Genomic DNA, 20935 nt, shown 5'->3' on the forward strand with positions numbered 1-20935 from the left:
TTTTGGGCAAAACGTTCAATATTGGTCTCATCAGTAGCTCTCACCTGAGGAATACTTTTCATCAATGAGATCCCTTTGATGCTTTGTAAGCTCTTTGTGGCCCATGGCTCTTGTAGTAGCATGCAAAACGAAGAAATAAACTACAAGAACAGCTGAGATTTATTTGGAGTTAACTTTATTTAGGACTTTGCAGATCCTTGGCATTCTAGCTGTCAGTTTGTCCAGATACTCCACGCTTCCTGTATCACTTGCCATATATATATATATATATATTATTGCCAAATATGTCTTGTCGGGCACTTCTCACACACCTTATAGTCTAGCTGATCCCACAAGCTCAAGGGGTTTAAGATCCATAACACTCTTTTCCAATTATCTGTTATTCAATGTCTGTTTCTTTGTCCACTAATCTTTTCTCTTTTTGTTTCTCTGTTTCAAAAGTGGCTTTTTCTTTGCAATTCTTCCCATAAGGTCTGTACCCCTGAGTCTTCTCTTTACTGTACATGAAACTGGTGTTGAGTGTGTAGAATTCAATGAAGCTGTCAGCTGAGTATATGTGAGGCATCTAATTCTCAAACTAGAGACTCTGATGTACTCATCCTCATAGTTGTACATCTGGCCTTCCACATCTCTTTCTGTCCTTGTTAGAGAGAGTTGTCCTTTGTCTTTGAAGACTGTAGTGTACACCTTAATATGAAATCTTCAGTTTTTTGACAATTTCAAGTATTGTCAAGCATGTAGCCTTCATTCCTCAAAACAATGATTGACTGGCAAATTTCTAGAGAAAGCAGTTTGTTTTTTGCCATTTTTGACCTAATATTGACCTTAAGACATGCCAGTCTATTGCATACTGTGGCAACTCAAAATACAATGTTAAGCTTCATTTAATGAACCAAATAGCTTTCATCTGTGTTTGATATAATGTCAAGTGATTTTTCTTGTACCAAATTTGCAATTTAGCATGATTACTCAAGGATAAGGTGTTGGAGTGATGGCTGCTGGAAATGGGGCCTGTTTTCAAAAAGAGATGGTGCCGTTTTTTACATCAGTAATGTCCTGACTATAATTTATGATCAGTTGAATGCCACTTTGGTGAAATAAAGTAAAGTACAATTTCCTTCCGAAACAGCAAAATCTGTACATTATTCCGCCAGTGTGTATATACACTTCTGGTTAAAAGATTTGAAACACTTGTCTGAAATGTTTCTCATTATTTTAAAAATCTTTTGATCTGAAGTCGTATGCTTAAATGTTTGAAATTTGTTTTGTAGACAAAAATGTTATTGTGCCACCATATTAATTTTATTTTTTTATAAAACAAAAATTTCATAATTTATTTTTTTTTAAATTGATGATTTGGACCAAATAATAAAGAAAAGCAGCCAATAAGTGCCCAACATAGATGGGAACTCCTTCAATACGGTTTAAAAAGCATCCCAGGGTGACACCTCAAGAAGTTGGCTTAGAAAATGTTAGTTCTATTAAAATTAGTTCTATTAAAAGTGTGACTACTTTGAAGATGCTAAAATAATATAACACTGTTTTGATTTATTTTGAATTTTGTTTTGTCACAACATAATTCCCATAGTTCCATTTTATTTTATTCCATAGTTTTGATGACTTTACTATTATTCTAAAATGTGAAAAAAAAAAAATATATATATATATATATATATATATATATATATATATATATATATATATATATATATATAAGGCCATTTGGAAGCAGAATTGTTTTCCTTATTTTCAGACATATTTTAAAAAGAGGGGTGAAGAAATATCATTGAAAAGAAATGCACCAATATATTTTGTCCCTTTTACTTTTCTTCACACACACTCACTCTAATAGTTAAATACAAATTACTCTTCATCTGTGATTGTATCTCCAGTACTCGGAGGAATTTGTTTTAGTGTCATCATTTACAGTCATGCGTTTATTGTAGTACAGACAATACTCTAAACCCTCTCTAGGTTTTCCCCCAGGTTTGTTCCCCATCTTGCGTAACCATCTCAAAAAAGGAATTTATCTTTATCACAGTCATCATTGGCTTGCTCACTGGGGGTATTATGGTATTATTTTCTGTAAAGCTGCTTTGAATCATTTTATTGTGAAAAATGCTATACAAACTAGATTTATTTATGGTGCTTGCCTGAACAAAGTCACTGCCATGATGCTAGGTTTTTGTGGGTAGTGTTAGGGGCAATGCAGTTTCTACGGTGTTCTGAGTAGTTCTTAAGTTGCTGTGCAGTTACTAGGGTATTCTGGGGGTTTGCTAGGGCGTTATTTTGTTTCTGCGCTGTTCTGGGTTGTTGATAACTGGCCCGTGTCAAAAGAGCCCAACCCCAAGTCTTTTTGAACCTGGGGCAGAATTCACACACATTTTCTTAAGAATAAAAAAAATAAAGTTCTTTGTGTAAATTATAAGAAGTTTGTAAGAATGTTCAGTTCTTATGAAGTGCATTCTTGAAAAATTATTAGGTTCTCAAATATTTTCTTAAGAACATAAATACCAGATTTTGACATTGTGCGATTTACACTAGCCTGCTCATTTGTTATGAAAAATATGTGAAATGCTTTTAGTTTAATAACAATAACATCATAGATGTATTTACTTGCTTTTAACAATTTGACATTTTAATTTGACATGGAGGAAAAGAAAAGTAACAAAAACCAGTAGACAAGAACTGGACGTTCTTGAGGAAATTACTGCAAGGAAAAAGTTCTCCTTTGGAAGCTTGATAATTATATCACATCATTGATATAATTATTATGTTTCTATGGACTTTTAAAGATCGTAGAGAGAGAGAGCTCTATGCAGTGCATCTGTTTGAGTTGACTAGCATGATTGGTCACCACATTAAGAAGCTTCAAAATAACATTTATTGATTACATTTTGCTATAAAATGTACATGGTTTGAAAGCTGATAATAACAGTACAAAAAAAAGATTCTATTTAGGACCTTTCTGGGGATCCAAATATGAAGCGAATAAAAGAACCCCTTTTTGGGTTCTATATGGAACCTTTTCTTCTAAGAGTGTAAAAGTGATGCTTGCCTTAGCAAACAATACTAATAAAACTGACTTGACCAGCAACTTTAGCATAAGTTCACTAGCGTACTGTATGTAGAGCTCTGCGAAAGATAGCTTTACCTGGAAAAAAAAGTTTCATTTTTATTTTATTTCTCTTTTTTTTTTTTTTTTTTTTCAGAAATGTTGACTCGACAATAGGCCCCCTCATAGTCGACAAAATGTTAGTTGATGAGAAGACTTTTAATTGACCAGTCGACCAAGTTTTAATTGAAAAACATTTAAGTTTCAAACATGAAACGGACGAACCGGTATTACCGGTGGTTCGACGATAGGTGGGGTATGGGTTAATTTTCGTTAAGCAGGGTTAGGGTTAATCCTAAACTATAAAGCAAGACACCTTGATTTCAAACTTCGAAATTTCATTTTTATTTATTTGATCTAAAAATGTAAATGAAAATGGGGAAAAAACTAAGTGCAATTAAAATGTGTTCAACTTTTTGAAAGGTAGATGTCTCGGGTGTGTTGCGTCATAAACATAAAATGTTTAGGTCACTGTGTCAAGTTAAATATAGTTTAATACTCGATCTTTAAACACATCTTGAGATCCCTTAGATCTCATTTGCGCTCCTTCACGTGTTTTGAATGCAAGAACGTAATGCATATTTGTGTTGTTCTCACTACTGAAGTGTTTTCTTCACTGTATAAACTGAGCATTGCTCATACAGCTGAAATTTCACTTACTGCCATCTGGAGTAAACGGGTGGTACTACAAGCTTGCATTTCTCAGGAATCTTCCTTATTATGGTCCGTGGGCATGTGATTAATTGCGTTATTTTTTGTAAAATGAATCACACTGAATTAACGCGTTAAATCGACAGCCCTAATTATTTTATGTTTTAATCACAGATGTATAGGCTGCAGAGTTGCGTTCACAATAAAATGCTCTGTGGAAATAAAGCAAACTGAACTTAAAGCACCTCCTGAGCGGAGATGTGGTTTGCATTACTTACAGATGATACTGTTCTTGCAGTGGCTAATGGCAACTAATAGCCTAATCAACTAGTATGTCTTAAACTAACGGCTACTAGTCGAAAAGGAAAATCTTTGGTCCGGGCAGCCCTACTCAACATATTGTCATTAAGTCTTTATTGGTCACAACAATACAAATTGTGCTGTTTTTTTTTGTTTTGTTATAGTGTAACCTGTTTTGTCTTTGTATACTGATTTAAAATTCCATCTGTGTGTTGTTTACATGCACTGCTGCTATGCTGGTAGCTAGGAGGAGACTTGACCCACATTTCTCTTAGTCTTATGCTTTTAGGATTGGATTTTAGAAAAGGATTGATTTTTCACTACAATTGCTGAATTGCTTTAGAAACTTTCTTTTCAAATGTTCTAAAATCTTTTTACATTCATTTAAAAATGTATTTTTATTGATGTAATTATCTATTATTGTTCATGCAGTTATAATTGCAATTTTGTTTTTCATTTTTCTAGGATGTACTGCATTGCCTGTATTCTAGGAAACTTGGAATGTGTGGACTTGTTCAACCTGGCACACCCATGTCTCTCTTTCACTATTTGTTTGACTACAAGTATATTTAGCCACCCTATATGACTTGGCAGTTTTATAGAGCACTAAATATTTATATTCTCTTAATAAACCTATTCATTTATTTACAAAAGACACTTTTGAGGAGTTTTGATGTGTGGATGGATTTACAATAATTGTGTTTTAGACCTGTTGTGATGATAGTAAATGAAGCACAGCTTTGAGATCATCATAGTGCGTATGATTTTGCTTGCTTTCTTTTCAGAATGTCCCTCCAGGCATTTTGTTAGTACTTTATGATCTCATCTGTGCATTAAAGAGCTATCATGTCATGAGGACTCACATTTTTAATTCCAGAACTTAAAGTTCCTTCACAGTGAAAAAAGAAACATTTATTGATTTCTAAGCTGCATAAACACTTGTGCTGTACACCACAACTTACTGACATTAGCTAGAATACATCAACACATGACCGGTCAAATTTACACATCAACTACGCTTATTCCTTGTTCAGAAACTTGACCCACCCAATTACAATGAGGTGATAAGGAGAGAGATACTATTATTGCTAAACACGTCTGGATATTAATTTGGAGCTTACATGGTGTCAGTAGTTATATGGCTAGGAAATTATGTAACTTTTTTGTAATAGTTTTTTTATTACTTTTATAAAGGACATGGGTGGTGTGTGTGTGTGTGTGTGTGTGTGTGTGTGTGTGTGTGTGTGCGCAAGTCAATGCTGGGTGCCTCACAAAAAAACCTCACACAGGTTTTATTTACCTAACAAAGCTAGGTTGAACACCTATATTGAATGAAATTGTATTGTTCCATTTTAACACAACCTCTCTCTCTCTCTCTCTCTCTCTCTCTCTCTCTCTCTCTCTCTCTCTCTCTCTCTGTCTCTCTCTCCAGACCTGAACGACACCTTCAGTGAGGGCAACGCAGACACAGTGGGTCAAATCGTTCACTACATCATGAAAAATGAAGGTAAGGGTGTATGAATGTTTGGATAAAGATATCCAGAATTTGAGTTACTGTGTTCTCCTTAAAGAATGAAGATGGATTATTTCTCTGTAAATGTGACCTCACAGACATTTAAAGGTGCTGTAATTTTAGACTGAGCTGTTAAATTAGACACGCCCCCTTTTTTCCGACACCAAACAATAGAGCAGCATTGCGTCTTCTCACATTTGTTAAACAACAGTTGCAAAATATTGCCCTCAGCTGACAACTGTTATGAAACTGAATATGACATTAAAGCTGAATGTTCTACTTTAATCTTCTCAACTGCAAGAAAATGCTGAATAATTGACAGGCAAAAAGCACATTTAAATCTTCTGATTTGACTGATCAAAGAATCGCTTGCAGCATCTTAAATGTAAATGTTTAGTATTTGACTGGAATGATGTGCTCCTGTAAGGTCTTATGCACTGTTAGAGGAAATGTAACCGTGGTTTAGACATCACTGGATTATACGCTCACCGGCCACTTTATTAGGTACACCTAATTATTCTTCAGTGATGATCTGGGGGTGCTTCAGGAAGGCTGGAATCAGGCAGATTCGTCTTTGTGAAGGACGGCATGAATCAAGCCATGTACAAGGTTATCCTGGAAGAAAATTGGCTTCCTTTTGCTCTGACAATGTTCCCCAACTCTTGAGGATTGATGTTTCCAGCAGGACAATGCCCTATGCCACACAGTCAGTTCAATTAAGGTGTGGATGGATGACCACCGGATCAAAACCCTGTCATGGCCAGCACAATCTCCAGACCTGAACCCCATTGAAAATCACTGGAATGTTATCAAGAGGAAGATAGATGGTCACAAACCATTAAACGATTGCAAGCTGCTTAAATGTTTGCACCAGGAGTGGCATAAAGTCACCCAACAGCAATGTGAACGTCTGGTAGAGAGCACGCCAAGACGCATGATAGCTGTGATTTTGAAAATCAGGGTTATTTTACCAAATATTGATTTCTGAACACTTCTTAAGTTAAAACATTTAGTATTGTGTTGTTTAAAAATGAATATGAACTTGTTTTCTTAGCATTATTGGGGGCATGAGGACTGCAGATGTGTCCAGGGCAATAAATTGCAATGTCTGTACTGTGAGACGCCTAAGACAGCACTACAGGGAGACAGGAAGTACAGCTGATCGTCCTCACAGTGACAGACCACGTGTAACAACACCTGCACAAGATCGGTACATCTGAATATCACACCTGCGAGACAAGTTCAGCATGACAATAATAACTGCCCGTGTTATACCAGGAAAACACAATCCCTCCTCCAGTGCTCAAACTGTCTGCAATAGGCTGAGAGAGGCGGGACTGAAGGCTTGTAGGCCTGTTGTAATGCAGATCCTTACCAGACATCACCGGCAACAATGTTGCCTATGGGTACAAACCCACCTTCGCTAGACCAGACAGGACTGGCAAAAAGTGATTTTCACTGAGGAATCATGGTTTTGATGGTTGGACTCACATTTATCTGTACAGTGAGGTCTGTACTCTGGAGAGGGATTGATTTGGAGGTGGAGGGTCCGTCATGGTCTGGGGCGGTGTGTCACAGCATTATCGGACTGAGCTTGTTGTCATTGCAGGCAATCTCAATGCTGTGTGTTACAGGGAAGACATCTCCCTCATGTGGTAGCTTTCCTGCAAGCTCATCCTGACATGACCCTCCAGCATGACAATGCTACCAGCCAAACTGCTCGTTCTGTGTGTGATTTCCTGCAAGACAGGAATGTCAGTCCGGATCTCAATCCCATTGAGGACGTCTGGGACCTGTTGGATCGGAGGGTGAGGGGTAGGTTGATGGTCAGCAACAATTTAAACAGATTGTTCCCCATAATTGTGGCACAAACTTTAAACAGGAAGTGAAATTACTCCTTTTCATTTCCTGCTGTGTGTTCATCGGTTTCATGTTGACCCATCGTCACAACTTGGTTGCTGTAAACAAACAGCAACACATCATCGTTTCAGAAACAGGCTTGTTTCTACACACTGAAAAATATGATTTTGTGGTGAATTAAATATAGCAGAAAAGATTTAGTACTTTCTGCATTGAATAAATGAGTTTATTAAGCTTGAACTTTAATATATTAAGTAAAATCTACATTTGTTCTTAAATTCAAACATGTAAAAATGAATGCTCTATCTTAAAATTCAATATTATTCATGATTGTTTGTTATATTGACAAGAACTCATCATGTATCAATCTTAATGTAGAAAACCATGTCATGTTTATTTGCTCATATGAGTAAATTTCACAGGTAAATATAATAAGTACAGTATGCCATTCTCGGAAAATATGGTTGTGGTTGGCTTTTATCTCTATTTTGACTTTCTCTGTTGCCCATATTAGATGGTAAAACTACTTTGGGGTTAATTCTACCCTACCATGTCCCAACAATGACCATTTTTTGTGTAATACTTGTAAGATCAGTTTTAAAGGCTGATTTACACCCATTTTTAAGGTGAATAAATGGCCGGAGGCTACTCTGTTTCTGCTGCAATTGCAAGTGGTCTGCTGTTTAGTTGCATCATAAGGGAGTCAGCTGCTTTCAAAAGACTTTTAATCAAATAGCTTCTGCTTCTGAGGCGGCAGACTCTCTTGTCCTTGTGCTAATTTAAGCAGTCATTTAATAAACCCTGTCTCCCTCGTTTTCTTTCCCCAGCCAACACTGATGCGCTCAAAGCCATGGTTCAAGACAGTATAGACTCAGATGGGTAAGACCCCCTTTATGTCTATTTGTTTCTTTTTGCTATAAATGCTAATTACCAAGATAAAGCAAGCTGGATTTTGCCCAAGATGTGACCCCTCTTCATATAAAATAAAACTGCTTTTATTAGGCTAATGATATGACTGGAGCCCTCGTCTTATTTGGTTGTACATGGTTTTATATACTATTATTCATTTCTTTGTGTATGTGTGAAATAAGCCTAGCAAAGCTTTCAAGGTGCGCTTAGTTCTTGTGTTTTTGTAAAGTAGTATTCCATTACTCCAATAGGTGGCACTGTCACTTCTGAAATAAAACTGTAGTATGGGAGGACAGACCATTGAGATATTGAGGTGGTTCTGTCTTTGTCATGTGACACAACATAGGAGAAATCGCCATGAATCACAAAAGTGTAAATCTTTGACAGTGCTGCAAGCCAGAATTAGATCCAGGGAATTTTTATGATGCCATTTATAGAGGAGTCATGGTCTTGAGGATATAGAATATGAGTCTGGGTGGACAAAAATCAAGATAATGATCTAATTCCACGAACTTCACATTCACAATGGATTTGTTCACAAGTTGTTGAATTTTTTCAGTATGCTGTCATTACTATTTAAAAGGTGACTAAGTGCTTGTACAGTAAAACATTCAAACTATGATTATTATTCATGGCACAATGGAAGTCAGTCAGGACAAGATTAATGGAGAAAATATGTGAAATTTCACTAGAACTAGAGCCCAATGATTCCGCTGATAGTAGACTATTTGGAGATTAAAGTCACACAATTTTGTCGGTCTCATTTGTTATCTTTACATTTTAATAAACGCTTATCTATTGATTAAGCCTTGCATTTCCCTATAAATGTCCTCCTTTGATGTTTGTATGTATGATGTATGTTCTTGTCTGTAGAATCTCAATATTCATGTGAGTAACAGATTTGGATTGAACAATAAGGTCACTCCACTTGAGTCTCACGCACTGTATAAGCAATGAAGTGAATTGGTGCTTCCTCTGGTCATGGCCACAAGAATGGAGGAGCTTGAGAGACTTAAATAAGAGCAGAACATGGAGAAGATGAAAGGTTGAGGGCAATCAGATGGTGTGAAGGAAAAAGAGGAGCTCATGAGTGATTAGGGGGTTGGGGAAATTACTATTGTTAAATCGGTGGGTGATACAAGAAGAGGAAAAGAGGTATTGTGCTCAGAATGTGCGGCGTGTGATTGGGTATTCTGAAGAGGAGATGTTGTGCCGCCTTTTCTTTAGACCAACTGCTGGGCCCAAGCCAGAGAAACACTTACCAAGGAGCACAGTGGAGTCTGAGGCGGGGCTTGTGTGGGGAGGGGTGGAGTTTATTTAGAGTGTGGGGTGTTTCAAATGATAAAACTGACTGCCCTCATGGTGTGCTTCTACAGGGTGAGGAGTTTGGTGCAAAGCTTGTGTTGAAAGTTTTGCTCATAAATTATAAATCTTGATCGCTCTCATGTTGTTTTTGGTCCCTGCCTTTTCCAAAACACAGCATTGTTCCCTTGCAGTGCAATACATGCACTTATCTGCTCTCTTCTACCTCTATTTTCATCATAGTCCCTCTTGAAGGTGCCAATTTCAGTAACATTTCTGTCCTGTTCTTCTTTTGCCTCTCAACAACACCCTGTGGTGTAATGAAGATAGATAAGAGGGGGACTGCATTTCCCTTTTTTTTTAGTTGGCAGAGTGAAAGGACAAAATAAATAGATGGAGATGGAAAGACAGATAAGCAGCAGGGGAGAGTGTTGGCTCCTCTTTTAAAGTTACTGCTCTTGATTTGCCGCATTCCATGCATTGTGTAAACGTTTTCAATATTAAAATACTGTCCCAGTCCAATATTTTGATGTCTATAAGGGACCGCTCACACCTAAAGTTTTTTCACATTGCAATGTGCTGGTTTTCAAATGTTTATCTATGTAAAAATGCTGTTTGACTGTTCCGGCATGTCTCGCTGTTGTTTGTGGAAAGGGGCAAGGCAGATGTGCCTGTAGGCCTTGAGGCAAAGTAAACCTCCTGCTAATAATATTAAAAGGACAGTGTTTTTACTGAGAAATTACCTGTTGAAGCAACTGGGAGAACAGTAGGCCTATTCATCCACTACCTTCTGTATATAAAAAAAGGTCTAAACAATACACAAGTTTGATTTAATTTACCCTCCTTTGGTATCTGGTCATTTTTGACCGAAATAATTGGTTAAAATGTAATAAAAATGGTTTCCTTTATCTGAGCAGTACAAGACTATTGTGACTTTTCCTCCTATTTGCATTCTGATCATACCAAAAAATTGGGCTTGATTCGATACGTCTAAGTGGACAGAAAAAAAGAGGAAAAAAAAGCTTCACCTTTGGTATTCACATTCACAACCTTTTTTTTTCTATCTGTCAGGTACAATAAATGAATCAGCCACGATGCAGAAAAAACTAAGTACAGGGTGAGACACAAAAACATCCTCAGTGCAAAACACACACCAAGGGCATCAATAAGTGGAGTGCTACATCCATCTTTTGGTCATTGTTTGCATTGCTAGTAATAGCCATTATGGCTACAGCCATCTACTGGCTATTACTGGCATGACATGGTTTTCAAGTCATGTTCTTTATATTTTGTTCACCAGATGGCAGCAGTCCACCTCCTATTTATGTCACATTCTAATATTTACTTAATGTTTCAAATTATAGAACTGTAGGTTCTGAATATAATTGTTTTATTTTATTTTTTTAAATAAGCTTTTTTGTATATTCAAATTCATTGTCAAATGTATAAATTTACATTTAAATAAAAAAAACAAAATAGCATAAAATCCCAAAAGAATTGCATAAGTTTATTGTTCTTAAGGGAAGAAAAAATTGTATCATCATCATCATCATCAAAAATATTTTAATAATGTGTTACACATCTAAACCTTCCATTCAAAAATGACCGCAAATACCAAAGGTTGGTGCCATTTTTTTTTTTTAATGCCATAGGGGGGTTAAAAGTATCATTGAACAGCTCTTGATAATTTAACACTGCATAAAAAAGCATTTTTATTAACTTGTTTAAATGTACTTGGAGTTCATAAAATTATTCACATGTAACAGTAATCATCTTGACTTGACCAATAATCTTACCTGTTAACTTAAGTGCTTAAATGGGGTTTTAAGTGTTTTTGTTTTGATTTGGTTTTTTTCCTCTTGCATCTGACCAATGAACATGAACTAGTATTATTATACATGGCCGGTTCAGCAAATCGCTTTTTCACTGTGGTTTCTTGCTGATTCACCTATTTTCGCTGCACTGCCATCTGTCGTTTCAGAGAAGAGTGCAACTGTGGAGCGTGTCAAGTTTAAATGCCTCAGGCCGTTGAGCTGCGCACACATGGTGCATTGCAGTGCCAGGCCAAAGTATAAACAAGGCTTTAGGTTGAAAATAATGTCCGCTTTTAAAGCATGCCTCGAGACACTTGTGTTCTTATATATTCATTACGATGCATATTTTCAGTTTTTTTAGCGCATGAATGTGTTCGGTTTGAACAGCCTGAAAACGTAAGCTATTTGTAGACTGACTTGACGAAAACTATTAATACTTAACACGTCTGTGGCACTTTTACAACATTGCACTGTTTGGTAGAGCGGTCCAGCATGTCAAGAGTTTGAGGTGGTTATACCTGTTTGGCTAACAATGGAAGATAGGGAGGTAGCTCAAAATGGACATTGAAACAAACATTTTGGCTTTGTTCGTAATGGAATACTAGCCTACTGCATACCGTGATGGATCAGACTGATCTCACAGTGAAATCAAAAACAGTATGATTACCTTTTTTTTTTTTTTTGGTAAAATCGGTCTGTGCTTACCGAAATTCTAAACACTGCCCCCATTGGCAAAGGCAATAAGCGTTGTTGGGCGAATGGGCATGTGTGGGCTTCATTTTCTGGGTGTAATGTCCACAGAGGGGTGCCAAAGCGAGTTGTGAAGAGTTGTTTTCAGCTGTACAGGCTGTAATACAGTAAAGAGGACTGCATATTGTATAAACTGCTCCTCCCAACCCAAACTTAAACATCAGTGGAGTAAAAATGTAATATAAGGGGGAAAATGCAACCTTCGTATCGCACTTGTCAACGCAATTACTTCCTGGTTTCAACGCTGGTAAACTGGTAATCTGGTAAACTTACTTGAGCTCAGAGAGTCAACATAGTGTGGCCAAACCTAGGCTACTGGAACTCACGGAAACAACATGCCGACTTCACGTGTGATCATATGGATGTACTGAATAATACAAGCAGTATTATTGGAATGACAAGTCATTGCATTGCATAATGGCATACAGTACCCAGTGTAGTATGCTCTGTTGCTGTCTATTGCGTATGTACTGTAGGCAGGTCATCTGGGTATTCCATACCACTTTTACCATTTCTGTAGAATATACTGTACATAGTATGCACATTTTCAGAATGTATGGAATTATGCTCTTCCGAACATGGCCTATTTTTGCAATTCTGTTTAGTGCAGCTTGTTGTGCAGGAAACTGCATTTGAAAAACATTGTCTTTTCAAATTCAGTGAACATTGCATCTGTTGTATATTCCTACACATATTTGTTTTAATTCAAGTTGCAGTTAAGCAGATATTTGTCTGTTTCTGTGCAATTTTCTTGCAGTGCCCCTGTCACGCCCACCTCTCCAAACTCACCCACCATCACAGAGAGCCCTGCAACACCCGGCTTGCCCCCCAGCGCAGCCAAACACACCTGTAGCCATCTGCACACTGTCGGAGGAGTCGGGGGACAAAAGAACATCTGCAACCGCTGCAACCAGAAAAAATGGCCTCTCATGAGACGCTCATCCAGCATAAAGAGGGACAGACGCAGTCACATAGGAGAGGTCACTGTGCTGGCTGTTGGCAGGTATGTGATGTATAAATATACTGTACATGCACTTTTTATATGTACAGACCCAGAGTCAGAGAAAATGCTTTTATTTGTTGTATTACAAATTATATTATCAGCATAACATTTTGTGTGGAAGACTGCATTAAAAATGCACATACATTTCAGAATTAGCTAGGATTTGGAATGTTCTGCTTTGCTTTATATTGTATTTAGGTAACACTTTACAATAAGGTTCCATACTTTAACATTAGTTAATGCATTAGTTATCATCAACTAACAATGATCAATATAGAGTACATGAATGATGTATATTTCTTTACAGAATTAATAAAAATACAATTGTTTATTGTTAGTTCATGTCAGTTTATAGTGAATAGTGTGCACCTTTTTATTTAAAAAATGTATGTTGAAACTGCTATGTTTAAGTTAACATTTAACCAATATTAATAAATGCTGTAGAATTGTTAATTGTTTATTCATGCTGACTAATGTTGTTAACAAATATTAATGAATGCAAACTTACACTCACTGTGCACTTTATTAGAAACACTATAATAATACTGGATAGGGCCTCCCTATGCTCTCAAAACAGCCTTAGATCTTCGTGGCATGGATTCCACAAGATGTTTGAAATGTTCATTTGAAAATTCTTGTCCAAATTGACATGATTGTATCATGCAATTTCATTCATGCTGCAATCTCCCATTCTACCACTTCCCAAAGGTGTTCTATTGGATTTAGATCTGGTGACTGGAAAGGCAGTGAAGAACAGTGTACTCCTTGTCATGTTCATGAAACCAGTTTGAGACTACTTTTCCTTTGTGACATGGTGCATTATCATGCTGGATATATCCATAAAAGATGGGAAAATTGTAGCTATGAAGGGATGCACATAGTCAGCAACAATACTCAAATAGGCTGTGGCATTCAAGTGATGATTGATTGATTGATTGATTGATTGATTGATTGATTGATTGATTGATTGGTATTAACAGGCCCAAAGTGTGCCTAGAAAAATTCCCTACACCATTACACCACCTTGTTGACACAAGGCAGGTTGGGTCTATGGATTCATGTTATTGGTGCACATTTCTGACCCTACTAACTTTGTGCTTTAGCAGAAATTGAGATTCATCAGACCAGGCTATATTTTTCCAGTCTTTAACTGTCCAGTTTTGGTGAGCCTGTGCCCACTTGCAGCCTCAGTTTCTGTTCTTGGCTGACAGAAGTGGAACCAATGGAATTGTACAGAGTGGTTATCTGAGTTACCGTAGCCTTTATGTCAGCTCGAACCAGTCTGGCCATTCTCTGCTGACCTCTCTCATCAAGGCGATTTCATCCACAGAACTGCCGCTCACTGGATGTTTTTTGTTTTTGGCAACACAAATTCTAGTAAATTCTAGAGACTGTTGTGTGTGAAAATCCCAGGAGATCAGCAGTTACGGAAATCCTCAAACCAGCCCATCTGGCAACAGATAACAGATAGTTCTCAAATCTAAAAAATATAGTAGAACATCAAATTAAATCCATGACCATCACTGTTGTAGCCATTTAATGAAACAAATATTTATGATATTTGTGTTAAACTAGCTTGAGGTAATTTTTTGTATTTTTGGTATTATTTTATTTTATTTTTTTCAATTATTATGATTTATATTTACAATTGTATTTATGATCCCATTTTGTTTTGGTATTTTTCCACCTGTTGTCATAGTGATTTTTAAGTCACTGCAAAATGGGCTGGTGGAAGAGAGTAAAATGTTTGGATTTGATATCATTTTTTTGACCACATCATTATATTCATTATATTTTAATTTTGTTTGAAGTGTAATTTGAATTTAGAAATATTTTTGGTTTCAATAAATTAATTAAAATTTTTCAATCAATCAAAATCGACCAGTAGAAGTGCATACCAATAAAATTACTGTTAATACTAGCCATGTAAATTATTAATAGTACTTACATTCTCTATAATTTAACGGAGTCAACATCCATATCTGAACCACATTTTCCGTGTGTGTGTGTATATAAGGAGTGTGTCCCATTTAACAAAGATGCAGTTAATGCACAAAATAATGAAAGTCCATATTTTTATTCTTCTAATTCATTGCATACAATCCATTTACACTGCCAACTTCTTATGAATTTGCTGTCTTTGTTTATGTTGCTGGTGGTTGACAGGGAATGTATACTATAAAATACTATATAATAGGATGCAGACATTGCCGGAGAAGAACCTCAGAATTAAATGCACTTGACCCAGCCTGTTAGCACTTTGTACGTGCGATTTCACCAAACCCACTTGCGCTTAGACTTAGTGCATGCTTGCACAAAAATAAGAAAACTTCCTGGCCATGCCTATTAACTTTGCAAATATGACTAATAGCATTGTGCTGCCCTTAGCGCTAGTGCTCGTAAAATATGGCCCTTAACGTCCACTCAGATTCAATAGATAATGTGCATCAGGACCACAGTGTATTTGTGTGTATAAATGAATGGCTCACATTTCCACTTCAAATCTCTATTACTATTGCTCATACTTGGGGTTATATGTTCTTCTAGAACATGTTTGATATTCAAATCGCTCTTTTGTTCACTAGATTCCGGGTGACAAAGTGTGACCCCAAAATTGCCCGTGAAAGGCGGACATTGCTCATCACTGAGCCCAATGGGAGTGTACCTGCATCCGCTGCTACTGCAGACCCCCTTGCAAGCAGTACAGCAGAGCATCCATTGACACAGGTGAGCTTCTTTAGTATGTGAGAGAACATACTTTGCCTCATAGCTTAGTATAATTTCTAATGCATAACTGAAGATTATTATGGTTTTCTATATTGTCTTTTGTTTATTTTGTTTATTTTGTGTACATTGTCTTCAGGAAACGGGGGACAATGTAAAGTGACATCTGTTAAGTTCCAGCATCTTCTCAGGCAACATTTAAAAAAGAAAACTGTAATCCGGAAGCCTCACTTCCTTAGAAGAATTTAGTGGGGGAAAACGCCTCAAACTATTATAATAGACATGATAGTGGAGGACGATGAAAAATAACGTGAACCATCCTATCTGTCTTGTGTGACACATCAATTGTGGAATGAGAGTAGAAGCTATTTTACATACATTAACCTGTCAGCATGCCAACCCACCTTTCTCAAACATAGTCACATTTTTAATCAGTGGTGGATGGGATCATTTGGGCTTGTTAATGACTACAAGTGTGTCAATGGTTAATCCAAGCAGACGCCATGGTCAGATCTTCGTAATGTGCCTCTCAAGGCTACTTCCAGGAAGTAAAATTCTACCTGTTTTTTTTCTTCTTTTTTATGTGCAGAGCCATGAAATTTCTCACTTTTTACAATCCTGACAAGACATTTTTCATAACCAGCCTTTGTTAAATAGACCGCGTTTGCTGTCTTTGCTAAATACAACTTTTCTGATTTTTTTATTTTTTATTATAATATATCTTTTCTTTTTTTGTGAACCATCAATGAAATTGCATGTTTAACACATGTATTTATCAACCAAGTGCACCTTAAATGACTGAAAATGTACTCTGTGATATCTTAATTGTTTGGGTCAGAATTGGTATAGCTTGCATGTGTTATCAGCACTCATATGCTCACTGAAGTCAATAGCTAACCTGCTTCCTATTAATATAATGTAGTATCTAATCTTAGAGAAAAATGTATGGTACCTCAAAAAAAGAAAGCGTGTCCTTGCTTTAGTGCCAAGCATAGGCAAAGCACTGGGGATATAAGGTTTTAACCAAAACAAATTTCCAATAAATGTATTTGACATTTTTATGTATTTTTCCTTTATATATATATATATATATATATATTATCATTGTTTTGGTATAGTGCCATTGTTTTGATATATGTTTTGCTTTATTTTAAAATTAGGTTTACATTAAATGTTTCAGAGATTCCACTTTTGTTCTTCAATGAAAACATCAAGTGGACATATCTGAATGTCTGTGTGGATTTCTGGTTTGAGTAGTGTTTTGAAGTGCTGGAATGATTGGTTAAAACAGTAGTCACTCACAACCTTGCTGTTCAAATTTGTATAAAAATAGTCCAATTTGTGATCACCAATTTTCGGTTAAGTAAATTCAACAGGAATGGAATAAATTGAAGTCTGTTAACAGTTGATGTAAAACTGAAAAACTTGCAATGGTTTATAGTGATGTGTTTAAAAAAAAAACGAGTGTGTGTCTGGAGAATGTACTGTAATGCTTTACTGAAACTTTTGAACCCAGAATTTATACATTAAAAAGATTAAACACACATGTTTGACTGCTTGTTTAACCATTGCTGTGGCCTTACCATTCTGTTGGGTTTCCCAACACACAATGTACTTGTACATGTGCTGCATTAACCTTTTCTTGAGATCATTTCAGCATAGCTCGAAGGTAATGGCGTTGAGGATTCTTGGAAAATGTTCTCCGTCTTCTGTATGTCCTTCCAACATTCTTGTAACAACAAAGCTTTTACAGAGCCTTCGTCCACAGTGAGGCTCTTGGATCTGCTGTCCATTTTTCTGGCAGCCGGCAACTGAGGTTAAAGATCAGTAGGTGTTTGTTAATAGGTGACTGAATGATCTTCAGGTCTGTACCCATTCCAAACCTTTCAAACTGCTGCAGGCGTATCCTTCTCATCTCTCCTTGACTGCTGCCCACTTACCCATAACCCACTGGCCATATATAGTACGTGACATTGTGAATGAAGTGCATTGTTTTTGTTGGTGAGGGATTATTTTTGTACTTTATGCATCAGGGTATTTCTAGGAACAAAGAATCATTAAGCAACAAGAATTTGCAGTAACATTTATGAGTTTGGAAGCACATAAATGGTTAACTTGCTGTGGAGTATTATTAGTCTGGATATGTTTTGGGATTTGTGAATCATTAACTAATGCCCACACAGACTTTAAAGCGATGTGAATTCTCAGCCGCTCAATTGCAGATGTCTTGTCCAAACTGCTTAATGTCTGGAATAATTATTTTATATGTTCTCTACAAAGATCTAGATCTTTGGGATCCATTGGGTTTGGTTCTAAAGAAAACTGAATTAAAGATTTAAGATTTAGGTTTAAAAAGACTGCTAAGGTTTCTGTGGTAAGTTTGTCATGTGGTATATAGCCTTCATGACTTTATATTGTTTGTGTTCTATTGTGGCTATCATTTTAACATCTGGCCATGTCAAAAGTACAATGTTGTACAATAATGGTTCTCGTATAAAGGGCTAATTCAGCCCAAATTTACAATTCTGTCATAGTTTATTCGCCTTAATTTTGTACCAAACACATATGGCTTTCTTCTGTGGACCACAAAAGATGTAAGGCAGAATATTAGCCTCAGTCACTATTCACTTTCATTGCATCTTTTGGTCCCACTTTATATAAGGTGTCTTTAATATGTACTTGCATTAACATACACAAAATCCAATGCATTTATTGTGAAACTACAAGTTGTTCTGCAAAATTCTCACAAGATTTGCATTTGGTTAACGGCGTAATTACAGATGTAAGTACGTTTCATTTCAATACATTACACAGTGCATAATGACAGTTTAAACTAATGCACAGATAAATAGAAATTACATTCTTTATCTGTCACCGGTCCTACTCGACCCACCCCGAGCGGGATTCAAACCAGGAATCCCCGGCATTGGAGTTGGACACGCAAGCAAGGAGGCTATATACAGTAAGCCATGGGCTCTAGCCTCGGTCGCTAGTGCATCTCTTAAGGCCAGGAGAATGAGGTTTCACGTACCAGCTGGCTACCATTACACTCACCCACCTACAGTAAACCTTACTCACATCTGGGTCATGGCACCAGTGTCATCGGTTCTACTAAACCTGCCGCAAGCAGGATAGAAACTGGCGATCCCTGGCATGGGAGTCAGACACTCCAGCAAGGAGGCTATTAAAGCCATGGCCTCTTGCATTGGTTGCTAATGCCTCTCTTAAGGTCAAGAAAGTGAGGTTTACACACTTGTACCAGCTGGCTACTGTTACACATACTCTAGCCTTAAATATGTTAACACTGTCATATAAAACATTCAGAATAAGCATTAGGGTTAATTTTCAGAAAAAAACTATTCTTACCTGCTCATCTGAAATGCCTGTTTACTTGAAAAAAACAACAACAGCTGATCATTCATATGGGCGCAACTTTAACATCATTGACTCCACATTTTACTCCTTTGATATTCCATGTTTTCTAAATTAATACATTTTGTGTGGGTAACAGACCAATAGACAGAAATTGCATGTTGTCAGCCACTGACTGTGTCTTGTGAGACACAAAGTTTTACTCCCACTTGACGCTCTGAAAACCGAATTCTCCAAACATCCGCATTTAAATCTCAGAACATTTTATATCCCTTTCTAGACATTTTACACTGGACAGTTATTTTTCATAAAAACTGATAATTGCAAAGATTCTTACCTGTGAATGGAAATCCTCCAGTAATAATAAACGACTCTGATTGGTCCATCCAGGCCAGCACTGAGAAAAGTAACAGTGGTACGTGACACCGCTGTTTACGCTAGAGCAATTATAGAGCTGTGTCCCAAAAAACAAACTATACACTTACAAAAATATGCAATGCACTCAACCATGTAGTGTATGAATTTACAAAATGTAGTATAGTCCCAAATGGAACACAAAGGTTTTCTACTACTCTGAAGCATTCGCCACTTAACAGCTGGCGGAAGTGACATGTGATGTGTTGACGTTAGCTTTAGTGCGTTAGTTCAACACTTGTATCTTAAACAATGTACATATTAACACAGTTTGTGGTGGTGATAAAGCATTCAACTCACATTTGTAAGGCGCTTTATCCACTGAAGTTTTGCTAGCTGCTACATTCTTCATTATTTACAACAATTTGTCAGATCAACAGCGCAGCCAGGTAACTCCACCCAGGGCTGTATTGGTAATCTGGTATACAGGCATTTTCTCGGTAGGCCGACGCACTTTGGGGCCGATCAGGGCCCTACATAATTGGGCAATCGGGAGAACCGTCCATGAATGGGCCGGGATAAGCTGAAATGAGCCGCAGCATTATGCAGAACGGGTCACAAAGCGGTGCCACGATATGCCAAAGGGGGCAGCGATATGCAGAAAAGGACAGGGAACGCTCACCGATTGGGAAAAAGCCAATGTTTGTCTGCAGAGATATAAGTTTTCGCTAGTGAGGGATTGCCCGACACTAGTTGGGTGAAACCAACTCATACAACAGATTTCAGTTTTTTGTCTGATTATGGCAGACTCACAGTCATGCAATTGCAATGTAGGGGGTGACAAATCACCCCCTTCACAGCATATGATTACAGCATATACAAGATGGAATCTTATATGGAATCGATTAAAATTTTGCCAATTTTATCTCTGCAAACATGTAAAAACATCACCTGTTTGATGAGGACTTCAATGAATTTTTTTACAATTTGGTGAAGAGTAGTAAGCTGTGAATTACCAAAAATAACTGCTGATAATCAAATGGAACCACTGGAACAACATGCTTTGCCCGTAGCCTGAACAATGTATTTGACATCACTATTATTCCCTTCATTTGTTTAATATTTTGGCCCCTATTGTCTGAGAATGAGCTATACTGTCTCTGCTCTGTAATGGATTCCATGGTTACCCAAAAGATCTGGCTGTGGACAAGCCACGTGGATGTCTGTCAAACCACATGCATTATTAGGCTTTCTTATTCCCTAAACAT

General features: G+C 37.0%; 1 protein-coding gene across 1 annotated transcript in view; it reads left to right on the plus strand.

Moving 5' to 3' along the window:
• Positions 1 to 17485, plus strand: part of rell1 (RELT like 1) — a 42957-nt gene extending 25472 nt beyond the window's left edge. Inside the window, exons 3-7 of the mRNA XM_052149489.1 lie at positions 5499 to 5573; positions 8267 to 8318; positions 12972 to 13217; positions 15803 to 15944; positions 16081 to 17485. Coding sequence (XP_052005449.1) covers positions 5499 to 5573; positions 8267 to 8318; positions 12972 to 13217; positions 15803 to 15944; positions 16081 to 16104 — 539 coding nt within the window. The 3' untranslated portion in view covers positions 16105 to 17485. The remainder of the gene's footprint in view (positions 1 to 5498; positions 5574 to 8266; positions 8319 to 12971; positions 13218 to 15802; positions 15945 to 16080) is intronic.
• Positions 17486 to 20935: the final 3450 nt, after the last annotated feature.

Source organism: Xyrauchen texanus, chromosome 2, assembly GCF_025860055.1.
Source record: "Xyrauchen texanus isolate HMW12.3.18 chromosome 2, RBS_HiC_50CHRs, whole genome shotgun sequence".
Classification (NCBI taxonomy): Eukaryota; Metazoa; Chordata; class Actinopteri; order Cypriniformes; family Catostomidae; genus Xyrauchen; species Xyrauchen texanus.